Here is a 27,696-nt window from a genome sequence, read left to right as displayed (position 1 = left end):
TTTTATAGACAGTCAAAAGCTGGCAGTATTCTTTTAGTTGTTTATGTTGATGATATCATCATTACTGGAAGCGATACTGTGGGGATTTCCTCTCTCAAATCATTCCTTCATGCTCAGTTTCAAACAAAAGATTTAGGAGGGTTGAAATATTTCTTGGGTATTGAAGTGACGAGAAGTAAGAAAGGTATCTTTCTATCTCAGAGAAAATATGTGCTTGATTTATTGACTGAGACAGGTAAATTGGCAACTAAACCATATAGCACTCCAATGATTCCTAATCTCCAACTTACAAAAGATAGGGAACTGTTTGAAGAACCTGAGAAGTATAGAAGATTGGTGGGAAAGTTAAATTATCTTACAGTGACTCGTCCTGACATTGCATACTCTGTTAGTATTGTAAGTCAATTCATGTTATCTCCGACGGTTGATCATTGGGTAACGTTAGAGCAAATTCTATGCTACTTGAAGGGTGCTCCTGGACGTGGCATACTGTATGGAAATCATGGTCACACTAACATTGAGTGCTTCTCAGATGCAGATTGGGCAGGTTCCAAGGTAGATAGAAGGTCTACCACTGGTTATTGTGTTTTCGTGGGAGGAAATTTAGTATCATGGAAAAGCAAGAAGCAAAATGTTGTGTCCCGATCTAGTGCAGAATCAGAATATAGAGTTATGGCTCAGTCTGTGTGTGAAATAATGTGGGTATATCAACTTTTGACTGAAGTGGGTTTCCAAATATCGTTACCAGCGCAATTATGGTGTGATAATCAAGCTGCTCTTCATATTGCCTCTAATCTTGTGTTTCATGAACGAACTAAACATATTGAGATTGACTGTCATTTCGTTCAAGAGAAAATTCAGCAAAATTTTATTTCTACAGGATATGTGAAGACTGGAGAACAGTTAGGGGATATTTTCACTAAGGCTATAAATGGGGTTCGAGTTGATTATCTTTGTAACAAGCTGGGCATGATTAATATCTATACTCCAGCTTGAGGGGGAGTGTTGCAGAATCTGTAAATTAGTGAATAAGGCTTAATTATAGGAATATAGAGCTTGATTATAGGAATCAAATATAAGAATCAAATATTCATATTCCTAATACGGAATACCTAATGTGTATATAAATGTACCTCTGTAACAGTAAATTAATTAATGAAAATAAACCCTTAATTTCAGTTTCTACAATACACAACAAAAAATAATTATATTCTCATCAAACCAAACAATTTCCACAACACCAATCACTAAAAACAATTAAAGAATGCAATACTACCTTTACAGCAAAAAACCTTCAATATACACACTAAAACTCCAATGTCGAAGCATTAAAGAATGCAGATGATCGGATTTTGGACAAAATTGAAATTGGTCATTTGGATTTTAAATGAAGAAAAAATAATAGAAAAAAGGAGTTTTTATATAAGAAATTTCATCAAAATGGCAACCCGTTAATATGGATGTATGTATGGGTATAAAAGTTATAAGCTTGATTGTCTATGGAAAAGCGCTTACAAATAGAGTTATTTAATTTAAAAACCATATAAAATAACATATACAAATCATATAAAGCATTTCAAGATTTGATAATTCATCACGTTTTTCTGGTGCGGTTAGAGCTTGGATTCTCTGAATGTATTCATCTAGAGATTGCAGTAAGGTTCACGTGTAAACCTAACATACCTGTAGAAGCCATAAATTAATTTCTTCCATGCACCCTTTTCTACTATAATAATGGTCTCTATTGAAGGAATAGGTCCATAACATGCCCAAAATCTTGAGAGGTTTGTATAGAGGAAAATATAAAATTGTGAATAAAATAGATTAAATTTAGATTATATATAACTGATATGGATGAAAATTGTTTTTCTAGCTTTTTCAACTTTATGCAATTATATATGTCAGTCATCTCTACATCAAACCCCTTAAAAGCTTTGACAGACATCACACAAAACGCATACCAAATTGCCAAATAAACCCATAACATGTCAAGAAACGAAAAATTGAGAGCTTTGTATAAAAAAAAAAAAAAAAATACATTTAAGATTTTGAAAACCTAATTTTATATATCGTATAAAATTATTCAGATCACTATTCAGATCACTAAATAGCTGACTTGCAGTACCACCATCATCATATCTTCCCATTTTAAAACCCCTAAATACTACCTTCAATGCAACCTGTTTCAGAGGAAACTAATAATCAATTGGCATCGGTACCAAATTGCTATCCATCAACATGTACACAGAAAAGAAAAAAAAAATGATAAACTAAAAACAAAATTTCACAACCCCTTTCAGAGCAATAACTAATCTAATGTTTATCATAATACACGGCATCAAAATGTCTAGCCAGGAGCCCATCGACAAGCCATTGGCAAAGGACTTATATCACACATGAAAGAAATTTGATTATGTCGCAACAAGAGGATTTATCTATCTCATAAGTATTAAATAATAGTAGAGAAAGTAAAAACAAAATATAGCAAATGTAAAGCAATTTAATTGAAGTTAGCGTTAGCAAAAGCTACTATTATAATCCTTAGCTATGAGCGCAGCAAAAATTGCCCATCAAAGAAGTAGGAACAATCTTGCACTAACGATTAACAACACATGCAAACTGATTCATTTTAATCAAGAAAAGCTGAACAAACCATTTATTGCGGCATTTTAACAAACACAAGTGAGGACTTGAAAAAATTACATAAATAAACCCAGACAGCGAAAATCAGAAACTCACTGAGGAATATAATATGGATGGCCGTTGATTTTTAGAATCAAATGAAAATCAGGATGCTGAAGAAGAGCATCTGAATCAGCGTTGACTTGGGTCCGATAGTTCAACAATGAAAGAATTGCAGACCATCAAAGTATAAAAAAATAGTTTAACTCAAACCCACTGAAGAATCAGAGAATAAACCGAACACACAGAAAAAGACAAACGATTGTCGATAACAGAGGGAGCATAAAAAAAAGGAGTTGGGCATGAGTTAACTTAAAACCAGTGGCTGTGGTGGTGGCGGGAAAGAAAGCTATATCCGTGGCCCACTCCAAATGGGCTTTTTAAGTTTCTAGGTCTGCCGACTTTTAACACGAGGCCTATTAAACTTTTTTCCCTTTAATATTTAAGTAATAAAAAATAAAATTATGATAATTTAGTTGGCAAACGTAGCTTTGACCAACCGACATAATAGTACAATTGGCCAAAGGATTTATTCCAACTAAATTATGATATCTTTCCAAAATTTTATCTCTTACGTTTAAAAATTTTAAACACTAGTTTACAAAGAGTTAAGCTTATTTCGTGCTTACTAAATTTCTCATCTCTTGGGTACATCGGATACTATTACGTACTGAAATCTCTCTGTTAGCTCTTAAGATGACCTTTGGATTCTTAACTTAGTTTCGTTTTTTTTTCTTTTTTCTGTTCTAAACATATGTGTGTGTTTATGGACACAAAGGGGTGTGTCCCTTTATTCTCTTACACATGGCCTCTTCCTTGTGGCCTCTCCTTGCATGACATTTTCCTTATGCATACAAGTGTATGCCTTATGCACACGAGCATATGTCTCTTTAAATATTTATTTCACTTTTCTTTTAAAACTCATCTCAACTATGCCACTTTGTAAGGGTATCTCAATCATTTATCCCTCACACATGGTTGTGTGATGATTATACACGAGAAGTCCACTTATCATAGATGTCTTGATGACTATTGGACATCGTTGACCGGTGAGTGATTAACTATGACAAGTAATCCTATATTACATGGTTGTGCAATATAAGTTCACACGGTTGTGCAACAAATCTAGGAAGTACCTTATAAACGTTTAATTTGATTCTTACTTTGTCTCTATTCTATCTTCAGTCTAGTTAACCATGTCTAAGAGTTCTTTAAACATGGTTTTCAATCAATTCAACGTGACAAATCAAATGCAATCCTAGCATATCACAAGAAACTCATTATTTACAAATCTTCCAACTACCTAATAGAGACAGCAATCCCATTATGTGATTCGGTGATTTTAAATTAAAAATAAAGTAATATCTGATTATATGATAACACATCATGATACTAAGTGTACATAGCATTGCCTTAACTAATATAAGTTCATAGTACATCAAAAACCAATAAAAGCTCACAGTATGTCACTAATCTCTTATTCAAAAAATATGTGTCATGTATTTCTTGTTGCGTTGTTGAGGGAACATAAGTAGAAATATTTGTGCAGTCATTAAATGTCAATTTAGTATACTACCAGGGTGAACTCGAATTGACTAAAGCACATGTCTACTCATTGAGACTAAATCAAGTTGTCATTAAGGTTTTACCTAGTAATTTAACGTAGTAGTACTAAATGTATCATCATTGAATCTAGAGGCGTTTAACTCTAAGGATGCCTCAAAACATCTCGCCAAATAACATCTAATGTTTGTGATTTAATTGCTTTCAGCTTTATTTAGTTTTGGCTTGAATTCAAACTAAAAGATTTGACTAATTTTTTAAACCAAAATGAACTTAAGTTAGAGGGTGTTTGACTCGATTCAGCTTAAATTTAGCTCGAATTTATAACTTGATTTGGCTCGAATTAACTCAAATTCATAGTTTGAATTTCTCGCTTAGGTTGGCTCAAATTCATGAATTGAATCAGTAATTTTGAAATTATTTAAGTAAAATAATGTTATTTTGTCGATGAACCCCGAACTTAAGCCACGAATCCGAGCCATAAATTCGAACAATCAATTTAAATCATGAATTTAAGCCGAACTGAGCTACAAATCCAAACCATTGATTCGAGCTACAAACTCAAATCAAATTGAGTCAAACAATTTTTCATTCAAATCGAATTTGAGTTTGACTTAATTTTGACTTAATTTTGACTTGACACACTTGAACTGAACTCGAACCAAAACATTTTCTATTCAAGCTGAACTTGAGCCAACAAGTGTTTGAACACAATTCAGTTTGTATCCACCCCTATCTAGAAACAAAAGTTGCAAAAAATTCATTACTAATAAAGAAATATAAATAAATGGAAACAAGAATCCATGATACAATATGAAATGAATAAATCATGTAATAGAAGAGACTGTATAAAAAAATGTTAATGACGTGAAATCTTGAATTGGTTGTTTGATTTATATGCCAACTATTGAATCTGTTGCCATTTCAATGTATTTGCATCATACACAACAAAAAATAATTATATTCTCATGAAACCAAACAATATCCACAACACCAATCACTAAAAACAATTAAAGAATGCACTACCACCTTTACAGCAAAAAACCTTCAATACTAAAACTCCAATGTAGAAGCATTAAAGAATGCAAATGATCAGATTTTGGACAAAACTGAAATTGGTCATTTGGATTTTAAATGAAGAAAAAATAATAGAAAAAAGGAGTTTTTATATCAGAAATTTCATCAAAATGGCAACCCGTAAATATGGATGTATGTATGGGTATAAAAGTTATAAGCTTGATTGTCTATGTAAAAGCGCTTACAAATAGAGTTATTTAATTTAAAAACCATATAAAATAACATATACAAATCATATAAAGCATTTCAAGATTTGATAATTCATCACGTTTTTCTGGTGCGGTTAGAGCTTGGATACTCTGAATGTGTTCATCTAGAGACTGCAATAAGGTTCACGTGTAAACCTAACATACCTGTAGAAGCCATAAATTAATTTCTTCCATGCACCCTTTTCTACTATAATAATGGTCTCTATTGAAAAAAATAATATTAGATTATACATAATTATTTTTTCTATCTCACTTTTAGATAATTATGTCATTCATTTGTATACCGACCCTCTTAAAATCATGGTCCTATTTCACACAAACCAAATGTTGAACTACCAAATAAACCGACATATAACATGGGCAAAAAGATTCATCACTCTTGAGTACAAGAGCTAATATCTTCAAGAAATTTACAAATAGACATTAACGACAATTTGAATTTATGATCACAATAGAATTGAAAGTTAACAATTCAATATATATTTGAGTACTTGTATGTAATTTGTAATTTCTTGGCAACCCTATTGAAAGCTTTGTTGGATATTACCCAAGGCACATGCCGAATTGCCAAATAAAAAAAAAAAATTGAAGGTTCATATAGAAAAATATATGATTTAAAAAAAAATAATATTAGATTATACATAAGTATTTTTTCTACCTCACTTTTAGATTATTATGTCATTCATTTGTACACCGACCCACTTAAAACCTTGGTCCCATGTCACCCAAAACACATGTTAAATTGTCAAATAATCTAACATATAGCATGAGTAGAAAGATTTTTCACTCTTGAGTACAAGAGCAAATATCTTCAAGAAGTTTACTAACAGACATTAATGACAAATTGAATTTGTGACCACAATAGGATTGAAAATTAACCAGTTCGATAAATATTTGAGTACCTATATGTAATTATGTAATTTCTTCGCAACCCTATTGAAAGCTTTGTTGGACATTACCCAAGACACATGCCAAATTGCCAAATAAAAATAAAAAATTGAAGGTTCATATAGAAAATGATAAGATTTAAAAAAAAAAAAAATACTAGATTATACATAATTATTTTTTCTACCTCTCTTTTAGATAATTATGTCATTCATTTGTACAACAACCCTCTTAAAATCTTGGGCCCATTTCACACAAAACAAAAGTTGAACTGCCAAATAAACCGACATATAACATGGATAGAAAGATTCATCATTGTTGAGTACAAGATCTAATCTCTTCAAAAAGTTTATTGACAGACATTAATGACAATTTGAATTTGTGATCATAATAAGATTGAAAATTAATCAGTTCAATATATATTTGAGTACTTGTATGTAATTTTGTAATTTCTTTGCAACCCTATTGAAAGCTTTGTTGGATATTACCCAAAACACATGCCAAATTGCCAAATAAAAATAAAAAATTGAAGGTTCATATAGAAAAGGATAAGATTTAAAAAATAATAATACTAGATTATGCCTAATTATTTTTCCTACCTCACTTTTAGATAATTATGTCATTCATTTGTACAACGACCCTCTTAAAATCTTGGTCCCATTTCACACAAAACAAATGTTGAACTGTCAAATAAACCAACATATAACATGGGCAGAAAGATTCATCACTGTTGAGTACAAGATATAATCTCTTCAAGAAGTTTATTGACAGACATTAATGACAATTTGAATTTGTGACCGCAATAGGATTGAAAATTAATCAATTCAATATATATTTAAGTACTTGTATGTAATTATATAATTTCTTTGCAACCTTATTGAAAGCTTTGTTGGATATTACCCAAGACACATGCCAAATTGCCAAATAAAAATAAAAAATTGATGGTTCGTATAAAAAAGTATAAGATTTAAAAGAAAATAATACTAGATTATACATAATTATTTTTTCTACCTCACTTTTAGATCTCTATGCCATTCATTTGTACACCGACCCTCTTAAAATCTTGTCCCATATCACCTAAAACACATGTTGAACTGCCAAATAAGCTAACATATAACATGGGCGGAAAGATTCATCACTCTTGAGTACAAGAGCTAATATCTTCAAGAAATTTACTGACAAACATTAATGACAATTTGAATTTGTGATTACAATAGGATTGAAAATTCATTAGTTCAATATATATTTGAGTGCCTGTAAGTAATTATGTAATTTCTTTGCAACCCTATTGAAAGCTTTGTTGGATATTACCCAAGACACATGCCAAATTGCCAAATAAAAATAAAAAATTGAAGGTTGGTATAGAAAAATATAAGATTTAAAAAAAGATAATATTAGATTATGCATAATTAATTTTTCTACCTCACTTTTAGATAATTATGTCATTCATTTGTACACCGACCCTCTTAAAATCTTGGTCCCATATCACCCAAAACACATATTGAATTGCCTAATAAACCGACATATAACATGGGCAGAAAGATTCATCACTCTTGAGTACAAGAGCTAATATCTTCAAGTTGTTTATTGACAGAGTTTAATGATAATTTGAATTTGTGATCACAATAGGATTGAAAATTCCTTAATCCAATATATATTTGACTACTTGTACGCAATTATGCAATTTCTTTGCAACCCTATTGAAAAGTTTGATGGATATCACACAAGTCACAAGCCAAATTGCCAAATAAAAATAAAAAATTGAAGGTTCGTATAGAAAAATATAAGATTTTTTAAAAAAATATTGGATTTTACATAATTATTTTTTCTACCTCACTTTTAGATAATTATGTCAATCATTTGTACACCGACCCTCTTAAAATTTTGGTCTGATATCACCCAAAGCACATGTTGAACTGCCAAATAAGCCGACATATAACATGGACAGAAAGATTCATCATTCTTGAGTACAAGAGCAAATATCTTCAAGAAGTTTACTAACAGACATTAATGACAAGTTGAATTTGTGACCACAATAAGATTGAAAATTAATCAGTTCAATATATATTTGAATATCTATATGTAATTATGTAATTTCTTTGCAACCTTATTGAAAGCTTTGTTGGATATTACCCAAGACACATGCCAAATTGCCAAATAAAAATAAAAAATTGAAGGGCCATGTAGAAAAATATAAGATTTAAAAAAAATAATATTATATTATACATAATTATTTTTTCTATCTCACTTTTAGATAATTATGTCATTCATTTGTACACCAACCCTCTTAAAATCTTGGTCCCATTTCACACAAAACAAATGTTGAACTATCAAATAAATCGACATATAACATGGGCAGAAAGATTAATCTTTCTTGAGTACAAGAGTAAATATCCTCAAAAAGTTTACTGACAGATATTAAATACAAGTTGAATTTGTGACCACAATAGGATTGAAAATTAATTAGTTCAATATATATTTGAGTATTTGTATGTAATTATATAATTTCTTTGCAACCCTATTGAAAGCTTTGTTGGATATTACCCAAGACACATGCCAAATTGCCAAATAAAAATAAAAAATTGAGGTTCGTATAGAATAATATAAGATTTAAAAAGAAAATAATATTAGATTATACATTATTATTTTTTCTTCCTCACTTTTAGATAATTATGCCATTCATTTGTATACTAGCCCTCTTAAAATCTTGGTCGCATATCGCACAAAACACATGACAAACTGCCAAATAAACCCGCATAAAACGTGTGCAAAAATGAAAAATTAATGGTTTGTATAGAAAGGTTAACATGCATGACATATAATATCCTAAAATGAAGATATATTTTAACAGAAATATTCTCTAAACATGAATTTCAACTGAACTTTGAAATACCGTCGTATGCTTTGCAAACAAATTTTCAACTATTTTAATTGATTTCTCAATTTTATTCGAGTAAAATCTTATGGAAACAACTAACTATTAAAATTTGAATCAACCTAAAAATCGAAGGAGGAGAAAAGAGAGACAGTAAACAAATAACTGAGTTTTACATAACGGTAAAATTGCAATAGCGTAATTGTTGACTACTATTAATTAAGATTTGCAAAGGTAATTTATTTCGGATGCCAACCAACCTCTTTTGGTTATGAAATTAATATCTCTGAGCCCAAATTAATGTTCTCACCTTAGCTTTGGTAAATTACTATTCCCTACTCTAGCTTTGTAAATTATCAATATGCCACATTTTGATAATGTTTGTTCATGAATTATGGCTCCGAGTACAACTGCAGATAGGACAAATAAAATTGCCTTTGAATAATTTACTTTACCATTAAAACTACTTGCATTCTTGTCTCTGTTTTTGTCTTAGACCAAATGTCTTTGGCACCAAAGAGTTTTAAGATTTGGTTTAAGAGGGTTTAACAATCTTTTTTTTATTTCTTTCATTTTTTTTTTGAAATCTCTGATATAACATGTATCATTTGTTAGCTTCCCTAAAGCTAAGGTGGAAAAATGTAATTCCTCAGATTTTAATTTGCTGCCAGGCTGATTGAGCATTTTCGTGTGGCCAGGTCTCATTAATATCGAAATCTTTCTACATGAACTGGTCCATTCCCTTCCAACACCACCACAATGTTTGAAGGTATATTTTGACCCATATTTCAATGCCAACATCTGCCCTTCAAAGCCAATTTCCCTGAACTCATGACAACAGCCACAATTTTAGTGGCACTGAATAAAACACGTGTAAATTTGTTTGATTTTCTTTTTCACGACCGCCCCCTATATATATTCCAAGCTTTCCTTTCCATGAAATGTGCATCTTCTCTACCATCTTTCATCCTATCAGCAAAACAACACACCCCTCTTTCATTATGGGTGGCTTTCAAAAAGTCGTTGAACTTGAAAATGAGATAGTCTCAGTCACTAACCCCTTGGACTCCGACGAACTCAGGAGGCAAGGCCACATGATTGTAGACTTCATTGCTGATTATTACAACAACATTGAGAAATATCCGGTTCGAAGCCAAGTTGAACCGGGTTATCTTAGCAAACGTTTGCCACAATCTGCACCGAATAATCCTGAACCTATCGAAAAAATCCTCCAGGATGTCCAGAAACATATTGTCCCCGGAATAACACATTGGCAAAGTCCTAATTTCTTTGCATATTTCCCTTCAAACGCTAGCATTGCTGCGATTCTAGGAGAAATGCTTATCACGGCCTTTAATGTTGCAGGATTCAGCTGGATATCATCACCCGCTGCAACTGAGCTGGAGAGTATTGTTATGGATTGGCTTGGAGAAATGCTGAAGCTTCCAAAGCCTTTCCTTTTCTCTGGTAATGGAGGAGGTGTTTTACAAGGAACTACTTGTGAGGCAATTCTGAGCACTTTAACTGCTGGAAGAGATCAAGTTCTAAGAAAGATTGGAAGAGAAAACATAACGAAGCTTGTTGTTTATGGGTCTGATCAAACTCATAGTGCATTTCAAAAAGCTGCTCAAATAGCTGGAATCAATCCCAAGAATTTCCGGGCTATTAAGACGATCAAATCATCATTATTTGGCCTAACCCCGGAGTCACTACTGTCAACTGTTAAGTCAGATGTAGAAGCTGGGCTAATTCCATTTTTCCTTTGTGCCACAGTCGGGACGACATCAACAACAGCAATTGATCCCTTAGGACCCCTCTGCAAAATCGCAAAAAAATATAGCATATGGGTGCATGTTGATGCTGCATATGCTGGAAGTGCCTGTATATGCCCCGAGTTTCGCCATTTCCTCGATGGTATTGAGGATGTAGACTCGTTTAGTATGAATGCACATAAATGGTTCTTCACCACTCTAGATTGTTGCTGTCTATGGGTGAAGGATCCCAGTGCTCTTATAAAGTCGCTTTCAACATATCCTGAGTACTTGAGGAACAAGGCTAGTGACTCGAAGCAAGTAGTTGACTATAAAGATTGGCAAATTACCCTAAGCCGAAGATTTCGTTCCTTGAAACTATGGCTAGTGGTACGAAGCTATGGAGTTACCAACCTGAGGATGTTCCTACGCAGGCACGTGAAGATGGCCAAGACATTTGAAGAGCTTGTTGCTAGTGATAAGAGGTTCGAGATTGTTGTTCCAAGAAATTTCAGTATGGTTTGTTTTAGAGCAGTGCCATGGGTATTAAGCTTAGGTAAAAATAAGTATAGAAATCTGTCAGTCCCAGAGGAGGAGCAAGCGAATGAACTTAACAGAGAGTTGTTGGAGTCGGTAAATGCATCCGGGAAAGTGCACATGACGCATACCATGGTGGCTGGAATTTATATGATAAGATTTGCGGTAGGTGGGACTTTAACAGAGGAGAGACATGTCAGGGGAGCTTGGAAGCTGGTGCAACAACAACTGGAAGCAATACTATGCATATCAGTTTGAATTATTATTAATCTGGTAAACATTATGAAATAAGCTTTCTGACTTCTTTGATGTCAAAGATGTTCGGATTGACATAGGTTGTTGTATTTGGTGAAATAAGCTTCCCGACATCTTTTACGTAAAAGATGTTTTGGATTGATAGATTGTTGGAGCTGCTCGCATATTTTAAGCTGGAATTGTTGTTACATTTATTTCTATTTGAAATTGGAGTTGACCTTCTAAGACTTTTATGTTGTAATAAATTATATTATTATTGATCCTTTGTTACCATTGAGATGTTAATTGATTAAAGTACATTTTGTTTGATGTTATGTTTACTTATAATTAGTATATACTTGGTTTGGTTAGTAAAAACATGGATGACGTGTCAAATTTTTGAATTCAATATATATTAAACGCATATTTTACACTAGAAAATAATATAAAGAAAGAGAATAACTTTTTTTTTTTGAATATTTTAAATTAATTTTGTTAGGATTTATATAATATAATGACATTAATTCAACTTTCTCTCTTGCAGTCCTAATTGCCCAATATTCCATTTGTTAGAAATCATAATTCCATAATTATAATAAGAGACTTAATAACTCTACAAATTACAATTAAATGACCTTTTTTTTGTGGGTAAAACAAAAAAAAAAGAAAAAAATACTTAATTATAATTATTGATTTGAATATTACTTTTTTAACATTATTTTCCTAATATAACTAATAAAATAAAACTGTATGGATACAATTTTGAATATATAATTAGGTATATAAATGATATATTATAATGTGATTGAATAATTTTAAATTAAAAATAAAATAACACTAATTATATAATAACATACTATATATTTTAAATTATGTACATATAATATTTCTTCAATTAATATAATATTTAAAGCAAACGGGAATCCTTGTCGAAAAGTCGCATATTCTTAACCTATCTCCACTTTTGTGAAAACTTTGACAACATAGGGTGGAAAGTTGCACGGCTACCCATTGGCCCAATGAGTCAGCATGCCAATATCTTAATGAAAGCAAGCTAATATACCTTTACACTGGCTTTTGCTTAATAAAGTGTGGTTAGGCAACAAGAAAGTTTCTGAAAGCTCTTTCAAATGAATAAAATGAACTTGGGAGGAGGGGAGTTGAATAGGGTCTTAAGAAATTTTCAATGCACACATAATTAATAATAAATAAATGTTTAAATTAATAATAAATAAATATTTAAATATAGTGATTTAGACAGAGCTTTCTCTTGTATCCACTTTTTCAAATAAATTATCTTAGAATTTTACTATTACTTAAAATGTTTTTTTACAAGTAGTTTCACTGAAATTTTACCCATAACAATAGTTGAATTGAGAATTTGTGTGCTAAAGTCTCTACATTTTTTCATCTCAAACTTGGTCAATTTATAAATTTGGAATGACTAAACTCGTAATATTTTCGTTGGAATTGAAAAACTAGCTATTTGTCTTTTACTCTCGAAATAGGTTAGCTTAGACAGGGAGGGTTAACAAGTTCAAAAGGCATAAGTTTCTTCACTTCAACTTTGGTACTTTCTTTTGTTTCTTTTCATCACTTACTTTCGTTTGGGCACGGTCGCAATTCAGTACAAAATCCCAAATTTCTCCTTTCATCTGAATTGAAACATTCTTGACAATTTCTTCTTCACCTCAGCTTTGCTACTTTCTTTCTTTTTCTCTGGAAATTTAATTTAATTACTTCGAATTGAATCTTTAATTAGTTGCCATAGCATTTCGTTTCTGTAATTGCTTGTTGGAATCAACGAATGAATTGATTAAACCCCTAAATTCAGTAATTACTCCCAAGAATATTTTTATTAGCCTTGTCTCTTCATAGGAAAAGGGTAAAATAGTAATTAACGCTACAAAGCCAAACCCAAAATAGTAAATCCTCATCCGAAGCCCAATCCCAAACACAATCACTGCGGCAGTCAAATTCCCCTCGCCCTGCCCACTCAACGTTCGCTCCTCGGCAGCAGCAGCAACTTCATACACACACGTCTCCCTACGCGTACCTGCACCTCTCCTGTCCCAATATATCCGCCCCACATCTGTAGCAGCGCCGCACCGGCCTACCCACCTAGCCGAGAATTAAAGCGCCGCCCTCCTCGCAGGTTTGGCCCTCACCGCTTAAACATCATTGCATGTTCTCCGGTTTGTGTTGATTTTGCTTGCCCAGCGTATGAGTTTTAACAATAAAGGAGCATCTTTTTCTTTGTTTTTTAATTGTTTTTTTTTTTTTAAATTTGGTATTGGGTTTGTTTATTCGGTCATTATGATTTTTCGATGGCTGATACTCTTGTTGGTGGTGAACCGGTGTGAAACGGAAGGGAGAAGGAGGTCATTAAGGTCATTTACCATAATCCTGTCAAAGCTAAGGATAATTAAGTGTTTAAAGTAATTGACTATCCCTGCTACAACAGTAACCCAACTCAGTTTAGATTTTCGTGTTTGGATTTGGGCTGGAACTTGGATGAAATTATTATAAGAATCAAGAATCACTGCTCTACATATATTATATAAAGTTAGGAATTTGTGGGTTCTATATTTTGTTGTTAACTATTTTGGCTTTGGAATTTTATTTTGTTTATGAAAGTGTGTTCTTTTTTTATTTTCAATGAATTATATGCTTCTTTGTTATTTGCATAGGATGTAGATGATTAGATTTGTGGTTATTGTAATTCGGTTGTTACATAACAAATAGTACAGGAATTCCATCCGTGATTTAAACAAGTTCTTTGTCTACACTCTCATCAATGAAGGAAGAAGAAGTTAACCGGTGCCAGATTCAAGAATGGTACCCAAAGTTTAAATCTGTGTCCATCAAAACCCTGATTCATGAACTTCCAGAGTCTTTTGTTGAGTATCTTCTTGATGACTCTGGGCCTTTCGTGCTCCCTGCTTCTGTCTCAAACGATGATGCCCTTCCCAATAGAGTCCATAATCTTTATGAGGAAGAAGACTATCAGGTATCAGAAGGATCTGGGGATGAAGCTGAACCGTCATCTCCTCCTTCATTTCCCGAACTAGAACTAAAGATTAAAGAATCTATTGAATCCCTTGGAGGTGCAGTTTTCCCTAAGTTGAACTGGAGTGCACCAAAAGACTCCTCATGGATTAGTACATCTGGAACACTTCGATGCACTTCATTTAGTGAGATCGCACTCTTGCTAAGGTCATCTGACTCATTGGTACATGATCTGTGCCATGCATATGATTCATGCAGTGATAGAACCTTATCAAGACCCCCAAGGTTCTTCCTTGCCCTTCGCAAGTGGTATCCATCTTTACGACCAGAGCTGGAATTTCGTTGTTTTGTACGGGGTCGATGCCTAGTTGGAATTTCTCAGCGTGAAGTCACAACATTTTATCCAGCCCTCTGTGAGAAGAAAGACAGTCTAAAAGAATTGGTTCAAGAGTTTTTTGACAACATTGTGAGACAGAAATTTGAATCTGAAAATTACACATTTGATGTTTATGTCACAAAAGATGAGCGGGTTAAGGTTTTGGATTTTAATCCTTGGGGTGCATTTACCCTGCCACTACTATTTACCTGGGAGGAATTGGAGCAGAATCTTAGAGAAGAAGGCGATGCTGTGGACTTGAGAATTGTGGAGAGCCAATGTGGTGTTCGGCCAGGTTTAAAGACAGCTGTGCCATATGACTACCTGGATACCAGTGAGGGGAGTGGTTGGGATCAATTTCTTAGGAATGCTGATGAGGAGCTGCATCGGCAAACCAGATCACCTGAAGCAGGTGCTTGAGGATACTTTTTTTTTTTTTTTTTTTCAAAGTTATGATGTACTGAGCTATCACTATATTTTGATTCATATTTTTCCTCTAAAGGACGTCAAGTTCTGGTTTATATTATACATTAGTTGAACTACTGATTCAAACAAAAAACGTGCAGGGGTAAATCTTTACTTTTAAACCTTTTATAATATAATAATTATTGTTTTTCTCCTAGGTTTTTTTTCCATCTTTTTCATTTTTTTGATTTGGAGGAACACTAATCCCTTCGAAGATGGAAACTATATATGTTTATTTCAGATATTGATATTATACTAAAATTGCAAATCTTTACTATTAGTGTCCGTTGTTTATGAATACCTTAATCTTCATCCTGATGAAAAGGGTCATTTGATGCAAGCGACAGTTTACTGATTGATAAACAATTAACCTGGTTGATTATTTAAATATTTAAAATAATTTTATATAATTAATTATTATATATATAATTTGAATTGTTTGATGATAACTGCTTCTTGCGTGTATTTTTACTCTGATAAATAGGTAATACAATCAATCCGTGTTTAGATGAAGAAGAAATATGTAAAAATCGTTCACTCTTACATTCCATACAAAGCCAGATGAGAGAGAGATTGCAAAATGTAGAGGATATAAGAATTTCATTAACAAATATATATCAATGCAACCTCGTCAGTTCCTCAACCCTCTTACAAAGCTCCTCTACCGAAACATTCATTGTCTTGGATATTTCATCCATCCGACTACGGCTTAGGTCAAGGAACGACTCTATCAAATCACCATCCAGGAAATTTTTGGCATCCACTGTTTTCTTCTCATTGTTAAATGATCTCCATTGCTCATGATTTAACCCTCCAACACCCTTTATCACCTTCCTTATGTTTGACTGCAATTTTTCTAAGAAAACGTACTGCTCCTGAGGGAGCGAAGCAATAACCCCAATTACACCATTCACCGTCCCAAATATCACTGTTGGAATCTGACCCACATCAGAATCTGGCAACCGCATTACAAGGGAACCATGCCGGAATCGATTCACAAATTCTCCAACGTGGTATTCACCAACCACCTCAAGCCGCCCTCTTTCCTCATCAGTGGCACCTTCACTATTCTTCCTAACTGTCACCAGATTAAAGTTGTTTTCAGCACCAAGGTAAATATCATCGTCAAGAATTTCAACAGCTGACATCCAATTTGCATTGTAGTCACGGGCACGTTCTTCAATAGCACCTTCTTCATGCTGAATATAAATCAAATTTATTAGCAAATTAGCAAGAGAAAAGAGCAGTATCAACCAGAAAACAATTGAAAGTAAAGGAGAATGCAACTGAGAGTTATAAAGGCACCTTGTAGATTAACAACGAAATGGACTTCATCAAATCACCTACAACAATGAAATCTCCACGAGTTTGTACATACAGGGCCAGTATGTGCCCGTGATGACCGCATTCAGATTGCAACTCCCAACTACCATCATCTCTGAGCATCCACTTGTATAACTGGATTTTTTGATTGATAGCAGCAAGCAATTTGCCATTGAAGGCATTCAATGAATAAACTGCTCCCTTAGTTTCTTTCTCTGCAATCAGCTGCAACTTCCCGTCTTCCACTATGAAAATCAATATCCTCCCCTACATAGAGAAAAGAAAATGAATTAGGAACATTGCTACAATGTGTCAATCTAAAACTGAAAACAAATATAACTTGCATCCAGTTTACCTTGGTAGGCTCATTTTCTTCTGGCAGAACATATGCAGTCCCAACACAGTAATAGACATTACTATCATCAGAGAAGGAGCAGCTGAGGATGGAGCAACCATACTCGAATGTGTCAAGTGCGTAAGTTGATATGAACTCAAATGTTTGGTCATCTAATAAGCGGATGAAGTGCATTTCAGATTCTTCTGCACTAGACTGGTTCTTCAAACTACATATACAAAAAGTCCGGGACTGCTCTTGATGACAGATACGGCGTGCATGCTCCCCAAGAGGTATAGAACGGATATGAAGCTTCTGGATATCATCAATTGTGCCAATAGTAAGCTCGCCTTCTTTTGCAATTGCAAGACTGTTGATTGAAAAAACCATTATATGATGCCTTGTAAAAATTAGTCTTTAGAAGAAGATAAATTGAAAAGCACTCTGCTAGAGTCATGTTTCAGATATACTCTTTCAGTAAGACTCATCTAGAAAACAGTCGATAAGAAAGTGTTTTTGAAGTAGCTCATAGTGATAAATAAATTAGGTCACAAAAACTGAATTGAAAGATCTATTCTAGTTCATAATATATGAAATATAGGGATCTCTCAACAACTTTTTTGCCATATTTTGCGTTATGATAAACAATAGAATATCCGAAAATTACCAACTTGTGAACTTTATGCTTATTCTTTGGTACATAACTTCACATCAATCATATCTTCAACAGAAAATCACAGAACCATTCATTACCAAGTATGGCATATAAATAAGAAAACCAATTTGAATAGCAACATCCAATTAATTGTTCATTAAGACAAGATATGCTAGAATCATATACAATTAGTAATACATTCCTTTCCAGATAATGGAAAAATTAAAGTAGCAAGTAAAGTTTCTTAAATCAGATGCCTGAATTCACACCAACCAAGCACATACAGACTAAGATAAACACTTGATGTCTAGCTTTGTGTAACATTACAAATTAGCCCCAATTAGTCCATCCTCACGAATATGCATAAATGAGACAACTAAATAATGACCACCCTAATAATGTGGCAATGTTTTGTACATGTAAGTTAAATCAAAGTCACTTTATGAATACTAAACTGTATAATGTATATTCCGCATAGCTGAGCTAGTAAATGAAGGATGAAGGGTACCTGTCTGGAAAAGCAGCAGAGTTGAAAGGGCACATATGACTGACTTCTTTCAAATTTACATTACTATAAAGTAGCTTTTTGTTACTGCTATAAATCACAGTCGGCCTATCTGATGTAGCGAATACATGAGTAGTACTCTTGGATGAGAAAGTACGGAGAGTAATAGGCTGGGTTCCCAGAGACACCTTTTTCCTATCTGCCAACTCACCCGTACTCATGTTCAACAAAAAATTTAAAAGATGACCATCTCCAAGTGCACATAACAAGTAAGATATCTGAAAAGGAATTGCAAGAGACATTCAGTAATGAGAAACAGCAAAAACGGAAATATTATACCAACAAAACGACAATGCAGCAGCAGACAATTTACTTCATATTCACCATCTAAGCTAAAAATTAGATTTCATATTCATTGCCAACTGAAAGTCAGTCATGACCACATGTTTGGTGATTTTCAAACGAAGATTCATCTTAATGCAAGGCATGAAATTAGTTCTTAAGACATAACATATTTTCTATTATGGTGTGGAAGTCTGATCACGAGAAAATTGAAAGGTATAAATTCTAGAAACCTCAAGCACTAGCATACCCCTTCAAAGGCACATAAAAGAACAGATCGAGGTATGATTTCTCCTCCCAAATGCTCCTTTGTGATCAGATTTAGGTCAGGAAGTGAAAATATCCTAACAGTTATATCTGTCCACATTCCAACTGCAGCTATCTGACTATAGTTGGGGTTTTCACTGATTGGATTAATGTCAAGGCATGATATCTCATACTCCAATTGTGCATGTTTTACTTCTGTCAATGTTCCATCACCAATTTCTAAATAAACCAAATGTCCACCTCCAGTTGCCAGTAAAACCTGTCACAAGCAGTGCAACAAATATGTCAGTTACCGAAACTATAACATGCAAAACTGGATGTTAATGTAGAAATTATCCAATAGGCAGTTGATGCATCCAGAACTTTTAACAGATGGACTAGCTACATCATTGAATAAATGAAAGTGGTAAAGGTTTTCCCTTCCCTTTAAAAGGGAAAAAAAAAAAAAAAATTGTAATTTTTATAATTCTCTTTTACCTAGAAGTCAGTTTCTAAAATATCTTTTTAAAAAATGTGATAACTGCCAGAAGATATATAATGCCAATCAATTGACTGAGTTTAAAAATTTTGTAGAAAAGACAACTGAATAGAATATTGACACATTATTATTTGTTTTTTGCTTTGCTTATTTTGTTTTCTGATAATAATTTATTTTTTAGATTTTATTATATTTGTATTTGCAATAAAAAGTTTCATTTATTCAGTTGAACTGTTAAATAACCTTAACAAGTGAATAGAAGAACTTAGAGACAATTAAATAAATAAGGATGTGCATTATCACATTTGTCCTTTACAAGTGAGACCAGGCATACATTTATACACAGAGTTAGGATGGAAACAAACCTGAGTAGCATTGGCAGTTGCAACATTAACTGAATATCCAGCTGGAGCTTTCCATTCATTACGCAGCTCCCTAGATGTTGAACTTACAAGTCTTACAGAGCTAGAAGTAACCTGTCCAGGTAGTCTGATTAGCCAGTGCACACTAATGTTAACCTTGTCATTTGTTAGAAACAGTGTAATCATAATTATATAAAACAATTTCACAAGCCAATTGCAGAACCTACAAGACAATTAAGCTAATGAAAGAAGACTTAGTAAAAGAATGCCTTGCATAATATCAAAATTTACAATAACAATAATAACCAAAAAACAACTAAAACAATACGATAACATTGAAGAGAAAGATAACAACATCAAGAAATCACTAAAACAAACAACCACCATAATATTAGTTATGGCAGATAATTTCTGTGATTTTTCATGCTCAATAACAAGAGGATCTCAAATCTTTTCAAGTTACAGTTATCCATTAACGCTTGGCTGCAATGTGGTAATCTCTACAATAGCTAAGAGAGAGAGAGAGAGAGAGAACACTTGCAAACACACAAACAAAACAAAAAATTAAACTCAATATGTAAGTTTCCAGGAGGTTCATTCCGGCTGGTAAATAAAAAAAAGGGAGGTTGATGCCTTTTCACCACATCCCCAAGCTTATAGATAACATAAAGAGCATTAAGCTTGACACAAAATGTGGTGGTCATATTACTTTTTTTTTTTTTTTTTTCAAATTTAGTAAAATTTTATTTTTTCACCTTTCTCTTTGTTAGGCAACACAATAGATTTATAAATTTTATGAGATCACAAAAGAGTAGGTTTACTTCTTACATCTTTTCTATATAGCCCATTACCTTAATAAAAATTGCTCTTTGTTACTTCCTACAGCAAAACAACTCTAAATGTTAATTAACCATATGGTGCACTTAAAACCTAAAATTCAATAATAAGCCATTTATGTGCACACAAACTTTCAATTCCTCAGATGACAAATTATGCATCTACATATGTATCAGTGGTTGTTATTATATAATATAGTTCAATCTTTCAATATCTAATTACTAAATGTTGAACTTTTTTATTAATTTTCCCCACTTTTTCATGTTGCATATGCAAATTCTCACAATTCAGCCATCACCAGGACCACCATATAACCATACCACAACCACAACCACAACCACATCACAGCAGATGATTAGCCACACAACCTCAACTGCTACACGGTCATCGCCATTACCAACACCACCATCATTATTTCCATTGCTATTATCACTATGCAAACCAGAACTCATCACAGTTGCCAGTACCAAAATCAACCACCATATCCACTATTGTTTTGCTAAACAGCCACCATCACCACCATCATGAGTGCCCTCAAATATTTTATAACACAACTTTTCAAATTTCAATTGCTATTATAATAAAAAGTTCAAAGTATTTTTTATCTCTACATTTTAACGCTGATACGTCTCCCAAAATTTATATTTCAGCTTTAAGTGGTAATTTTTAACCAAAAAAATAACTACTCTCAGTGATTAACAGCCGTTTCTCATGCATGACTATTTAATTATGACTAATGCATAAAAGCATGTCTCTGAGGCAGCTCCAATACTGTTTATGCTGCTAACAGAATTGGTTCTTAATGTCCACAATGTCCACTGAAGTAAACATCCCTTTGTTGCAGGTTGATTTAAGAAAAAGATTGTATGCATTTAACAATCATAAAAGGAAGAATAAATAAGGAGAAAAATTGAAAACAAAACATACCTGAACAAGTTGATTGAAAACGGCATCATGGCAAAACAAAGTCTGTGCTTGAGAACAAAAACCCTCTATCTCAGTTTCTTCCAGCTCATCCTCAAGATTCATTGCCAAAATTCGTGTTTCACTGATAAAACTGACCACCAGAAAGGTATCAAATGGATCATCAGTAGACGATCTCAATGACCACATCCCTTTAATACCTTGCAGTTCCACTGATGCCTACAAATAAACCAATAAGTGAATTTTGTGACTTGAGAATATTAATTGGCAGATCCTAGAAATAAATGAAAATACTTTAAATGTGAAATACCTGTTCGTTTATTCCAATTCCATTTCGAACTATGCGAAGAGAACCATCCTTGTAAGCTCCAGAACAAGTTACAACCTGACCTTGGCCTTGCCTCTCAAGGTCAACCACACAGAAGTCAACAATGGGCCCCAAGTTGACATACCTTTCTAATACTTCAACATATGAACCTTTTGCATCAGGTTGTACATTTAGCTTTATAAGCTGTATCACAACCAGTAGAGTGTCAGTATTTAATGTTGTGTATTTATCCTAGAATTGAAATATCCCTCAGTCTTTATAACAAAGTGTATTATTCAGCTAAAAGCTGTAAGACACAGCATGAGAGAATGTTTGAAACTATTGATTATTTGATTTCAACTCCAAGGGTTTTATGAATTTTTATTTTTTGTCAAATTTTATTACTAGATGCAGTGGAAATTTAACGTATGAACTAGAGAGTTTTCAACATATAAACTAAAAATGAATAATGATCAACAATTTATTCAAGTTCACCAAACCTGTGAATCTCCATAGCTTGAGCCAATATACACAAATGCATTATCCAAATATGATATAGTAGATGCGATAGATGTTTCCCCCAAAAGCTCAATTTTTAGTCCAGTAACCCTGAAGCATAGAAGTATATAACACAACCATAAGAGATCCTACCATACCAAACTGAACAAAGATTAAAACTAGTCTAAGCTTTGATTCATATCTCAAGTTGGAAATTTAATAAATTATGCCATTTTCTCTTTTGAGGGGTAAGAATCCAAGACATACTGCTTGAGTGTAAATATGTGACAGAAGATTGCATGGCAACTTACTTCTCTTTCTCATGGGTTATAACCAGCAGGTGGAGAAGCCCAGCATGGTCACCAAGTAAATACCTAGAACCATCAGCATCAACTCTTCCATAGGCCTTCGTGATAGACTAGTTTAGCAAAATGATGTAGGAAATAAGCCAAAACACATGTATTGTATAAGCACAATTCTTCAGAAATGATAAAGCAGCACTGCACAAAACTGGTAGCAAACCTAGAAGTAACTTACTGGCCTGATTGGAATTGCTTTAAAAGTATTAGCACTACAATAGACAATTGTTTCTTCTCCAATTATGAGGACACCACAGAGAGGTGGGGGTACTGGTATCAATAAATCAGCTCCATTGTCCAAATTATTCTGGTACCAAGGGCCCTCAGCAAAATCTTTATCCTTCAAAGCAACCTCATATGTCTTCACATGACGAGCATCTTTGTTATCCTACAATGATGACAACACAATAATAAGACCATATAAAAAATTCTGTCAAATATATCTCTACTATATTACACAAAGAATATCCTTAAACAATCCAGTAAAATGACTAAACATTTACATAAGACAGACATATCTCACAATCAACCTAGTAGGGAAACTTGAAAATGATAGTAAGCCAAGAGAAGGCACTTCTCTGACACTCCAGAATGGTGTGGAAATGAATCTAAGGCAACTGTAAGTTTTAGTGAAAAAAAAAATTGTATCACTTCTTATATGCAAAAGCAATAGTTCACACAAGCTTGAGGGTAGCCAGACATTCAACTCTTCACTTAAGCCACATCTAGTTTTTTCTGTGATTTTGCCTCGTCAATAAAATCATCTTGTACTGGAATCTTGGCCACCCCTTTTAAACTTTGATGGTCTAGTCGTAAATGCACCACAAAAACAATATCAATAAAAGTAGAACTATTAATCAGAGCTATAGATTTAAGAGAATTAAAACCACATTTCCTTTACAAAAGTAAAGATGAATGAAGAAAATTAGGGACCTGGTAGAGAACTACAATTGTTGGTTTTGAACACCCATAAAGAAACTTGATATCCAAAACCTGAAGCTCCTCAAGCCTGAAAAGAAGATACCATCAACAATGTTATGCTTGGTCTTAGAAGTAAAACATTTTATCTGTTTCACAGAAATAGAAAAACACCCTCACAGGGAGGAATAAAATGGATATATATCAAAATATGGATTTCCAATGTCAGCAATTTTTAGGTTATACTCAATGACCTGTTTATTCAAATGTTACATGCAAGTTCAGTACAAGTTCTCAAGGGTTAACTGTGAGGATATCAATACACCTCCGTAACAATAGAAAGTTTGTTAGGCTTGGATCCGATCCAACTGGGCATCCAAATTTATTTAGAGGTGCACTAGCACTTTAAAACCGCAATCTTAGAGAACAAGCTGATATTTCCCCATCTAAACTGTATGTTTTGTCTACAACATGTGAACATCATGATGTATGTATGCATAGTGAGACACAGTTGATGAATATGTATGAGAAACAAAATTGAAAAAAAAAAAATCAAATAATGTAGACAAGCTATCACAACCACAACAATGTAGTAAAACAAAAAATTAACAATAAGATAGCACTGGAAATTCCAAATCACAAACAACCAACAACCCCATCAGGATATATGAAGAAGAGAATTCTTCTAATATTCATTTATGTAATAAGTTCAAAGTGATGCCCTGGATGGATCTCTATCACATAACAGTTACAAATTCATTAATAATTAACCACTTCAATAAACTAAAGAAAAATTACTTAAATCAGTATTTTAAAGGTTAAAAGGGAATTGAATTTGAGAATGCAACAAAAGGCTTGGTTTGGCTCTAGGTCAAACATTGAAACATGAATAGGGGCAACAAATTCCATTACTGACTTTTTTTTTTTAATCACAGTCCAAACCACACATAATTGATACAAGAACATTGGACCTCTATCTAGAGTTCTGTATAGTTGAATTTTCTCAACTTTCTAAAGTCCCAAGTACTCAAGGGACACGCATTTTAAGTGCCAAAAATTACATTCAACAAAACAGAATATTATATCATAGCTGAAGTTTCTAAGTACTCAAAGAATACCTAATATTAAAGGCTTCCTTCAGCTGTCCTTTACTATCAAAAGGAATAACCTGACAAAACAACACATCATGAAAATCAGTCTTTACAATATAGATTACTAGCAAATGCACAAAATTTTTTGAACATTAAAAGTGAAAATTAACACACAAACATGCACACTTTCACTCAGATACACACCAAAAAAGAAGAGGAATGCACAACAAACTACATACCTTAAACAACCCATCATACAAATGGAGTCCAATTAATCTACAATCAGGATCAATTATGCCAATCTGAAAACAAGGGAAAAGAAAGAATAGAAGATACAAGATTAAGTGGGATAACCTTTGTTGAAACTTTTAATTTAACTTAGCAAGCTAAATATAACAACAAATGTGTGAAAAGAAATTGCAGCAAAAAATATAATTGAAACCGCCACAAGTATTCATGAAGAGATTTATTACCTGACCATTATCTGTAGGACGGCCTATACGATCAGAGACATCCCCCATTGCTCTACATGAAAGTATAAGTCTATTAGCGCAAGAATGTTACAAGTTAATGATTAAACATATAACAAAATTTCAGAGATCCATCTAGGTTATTATACACAAACTCTATACCTAATATTTCTTTTGAACAGAGTGCATTTGGTAAAGTTCAAATTTATATATCCTACTATACTAGATTCATGAGAACTAATTGTCTTTATTTGTGTAGATCTTGAACCTTGTAATAAGTTCAGATGACTCAGCATCCCATTGGAGAACACAGAATTTGTATCTTTCGGTTGCAATAAATAGAAAATCCTGTGCTTCACCCTAATATGAACAAAAACCATAAAAAAAACCATTAAAAAATTTACACCACAACGCAACTATGTGTAACATAGAAACAACAAACAAACAAACAAATAAACATACAACACTCACATGAGGGCGGAAAAGTTCAAGAGTTGCAATTCTTCCATATATGGGTACATCCAACATAGGCTGCACAAGAACATTATTACTTATTTCCAACGTTCTCCATACCAGTTCTAACCAGAACATACATCTTAGAATTGTGAACTCCATTTTTTCTTGTTGTACATGAAAGAAAGAAAGAAGATAGAGACCTGTCCATGCTAGATTCAGATATGCATAGAATGAAACACAAGAAAAAAAATTAAGAATCTACCTGCAGTCCCTGGGGAGTAAGCAAATGTACTTCAATACGAGTGCATTTCCTGAAAGCAGATAGAAACATGATTTATTATTAATACACTTCAATGGCACAAAAAAGGCTGATTCAACGTTAAATAGGCTTAAAGAGCTTGTGCTAAAGATCAGACATATCGAAATAGTTTTCTAATGACCAACACAATAAAGCAATTAATACACGAAAAAGAAGGCAATTCCTCACAATCACACCAACACAACTTCAATTAACAAGAAATAAACAATTAAAAAGTTGATATGAAGCCCTAGCAGACGGAAAGGAAATTAGAAAGTGAAAATCCGAAAAGAAAAGAAGTAAAATATCAATTATAGAGCAAGAAAAGAAGAAGAAGAAACGTACGCGATAATGAGATTGAGCTCCTGAGGGCTGGTAAAATTGCCGACACAAGAGTGAGTAACATTAGTGGGCTTGTGAGCCGTGAGGACGTAGTTCCATATGCTCATTTCGGTAGAGTCGAAAGAGTGTTTCTTGGTGCTATAGCTTTTAATTTCTAGGCACCCTCTGGAATTTCAAGTGTTCTTTTCTTTTCTCTGGCTTCAGCTTGTAGCTCACTACTCTCTGCTGTGGGTGTGGCTCTCCCTCTGCAAAGAGGTGCCGCCGCGACACGTGTTTTTTTTTGGTTAAATCTAACGGGATTTGATTTAATGCGAAGAGTTTCTCATCGTAGAAGTTACCAGAGATAGCCGGCAAGTATTGAGAGGTCATGGCAAGGGCAAACTTTTTTTACCCTCTAATTTTGGGAAATTTTTAGACCTCCAAGGGTTTCAAAATATGCAAAGATATCCTCTCTAATTAGGACTGGATCCGATCCAATTCAAGCCCAAATATAGGCAGAGTTGACTTTGGCTTGAATCTTAAATGGCCAGTTTAAACCCAAACTCATTTAAATTAATCAAAAGTCATATAATTAAATAAATAATATCTTCAACGAATGAATAATATTATCAATTATATAAATAATATGGTCAATAAGGTAAACAACATCATTGAAAGGGGATTTAAGCTGAATTAATGAATTAAATTCTAGCTCCAACTAAATTAAATATTAATTTAAGTTGAGTTGATTTGATTCAAATCTATCTTAATCTCTCTTTTATTATTTTCAAAAGTTTATCTTAATCTTTTTTATGCATTTTCGGGTAAAAACAACCACATCCAACAAAGAAGTCTTTCTTATGTTTTTCCATTATTCTCTTTCATAATTGTTCTCCTTGGATGTCATTCTCTAGACTTGGCAAATGGGCGGGCCAGACTGGGTTGATACAAATACAGGTAAAATAGATATGAATCGAAAATAAATTAAATTATACGGATGATAATTTCTAAACTTATACCTGGACCATGGATACGGGTTGACCTACGGGTTACTTGTTAATTTAATTTTTTCACTATTTCTCTTTTATTTTTATTATTATAATGTATTCTTTTTTTAATTTTAAATGTATGGAGGAACGAAAATTTACCTCAAATTATAAAAATATATTTTTTTTATAAATTTAAAGAATTTTAGTAGTAAACATGGAATGGATGTTTATAATAAAATGTTTATTGCTTATATTTTTTTAATTTATTTTCAACACAACAAATTTTTTAATTTTAGGGT

The 27,696-nt window shown here is 33.1% G+C and overlaps 3 protein-coding genes across 5 annotated transcripts; 2 read left to right on the top strand and 1 right to left on the bottom strand.

Moving 5' to 3' along the window:
* Window positions 1-10,251: 10,251 nt before the first annotated feature.
* Window positions 10,252-12,119, top strand: LOC123206294 (tyrosine decarboxylase-like). Its single transcript, XM_044623457.1, has one exon. It carries the CDS (start codon window positions 10,293-10,295, stop codon window positions 11,835-11,837), a length of 1,545 nt encoding a protein of 514 aa, XP_044479392.1. The 5' UTR covers window positions 10,252-10,292; the 3' UTR covers window positions 11,838-12,119.
* Window positions 12,120-13,761: 1,642 nt separating this feature from the next.
* Window positions 13,762-15,740, top strand: LOC123206289 (cell division cycle protein 123 homolog). 2 transcript variants are annotated; one of them, XM_044623453.1, is made up of 2 exons: window positions 13,762-13,968; window positions 14,559-15,740. In XM_044623453.1, exon 2 carries the CDS (start codon window positions 14,611-14,613, stop codon window positions 15,616-15,618), a length of 1,008 nt encoding a protein of 335 aa, XP_044479388.1. In that variant the 5' UTR covers window positions 13,762-13,968; window positions 14,559-14,610; the 3' UTR covers window positions 15,619-15,740. The 2 variants fall into 2 exon arrangements, with proteins under 2 accessions (XP_044479388.1, XP_044479387.1); XM_044623452.1 differs by having other exon boundaries at window positions 13,763-13,968; window positions 14,564-15,740.
* A 408-nt stretch (window positions 15,741-16,148) lies between these two features.
* On the bottom strand, window positions 16,149-26,755 carry LOC123206300 (DNA damage-binding protein 1a-like). Of its 2 annotated transcripts, none has more exons than XM_044623463.1 (19): window positions 26,433-26,755; window positions 26,052-26,100; window positions 25,805-25,864; window positions 25,602-25,693; window positions 25,337-25,388; window positions 25,103-25,165; window positions 24,891-24,940; window positions 23,788-23,863; window positions 23,033-23,242; window positions 22,807-22,913; window positions 22,498-22,606; window positions 22,001-22,249; window positions 21,694-21,909; window positions 19,933-20,043; window positions 19,073-19,348; window positions 18,484-18,758; window positions 17,342-17,690; window positions 16,969-17,253; window positions 16,149-16,862 (listed from the first exon to the last, which is right to left on the bottom strand). In XM_044623463.1, the coding sequence occupies exons 1-19, from the start codon at window positions 26,534-26,536 to the stop codon at window positions 16,281-16,283; spliced, it is 3,315 nt and encodes a 1,104-aa protein (XP_044479398.1). In that variant the 5' UTR covers window positions 26,537-26,755; the 3' UTR covers window positions 16,149-16,280. The 2 variants fall into 2 exon arrangements, with proteins under 2 accessions (XP_044479398.1, XP_044479399.1); XM_044623464.1 differs by having other exon boundaries at window positions 22,001-22,201; window positions 26,433-26,751.
* Between the last annotated feature and the right edge of the window lie 941 nt (window positions 26,756-27,696).

Source organism: Mangifera indica, unplaced genomic scaffold, assembly GCF_011075055.1.
Source record: "Mangifera indica cultivar Alphonso unplaced genomic scaffold, CATAS_Mindica_2.1 Un_0031, whole genome shotgun sequence".
In the NCBI taxonomy this organism is placed as follows: Eukaryota; Viridiplantae; Streptophyta; class Magnoliopsida; order Sapindales; family Anacardiaceae; genus Mangifera; species Mangifera indica.
Note: the sequence above shows the minus strand (reverse complement) of the source record. Positions and strands in the feature narration are given on the sequence as shown.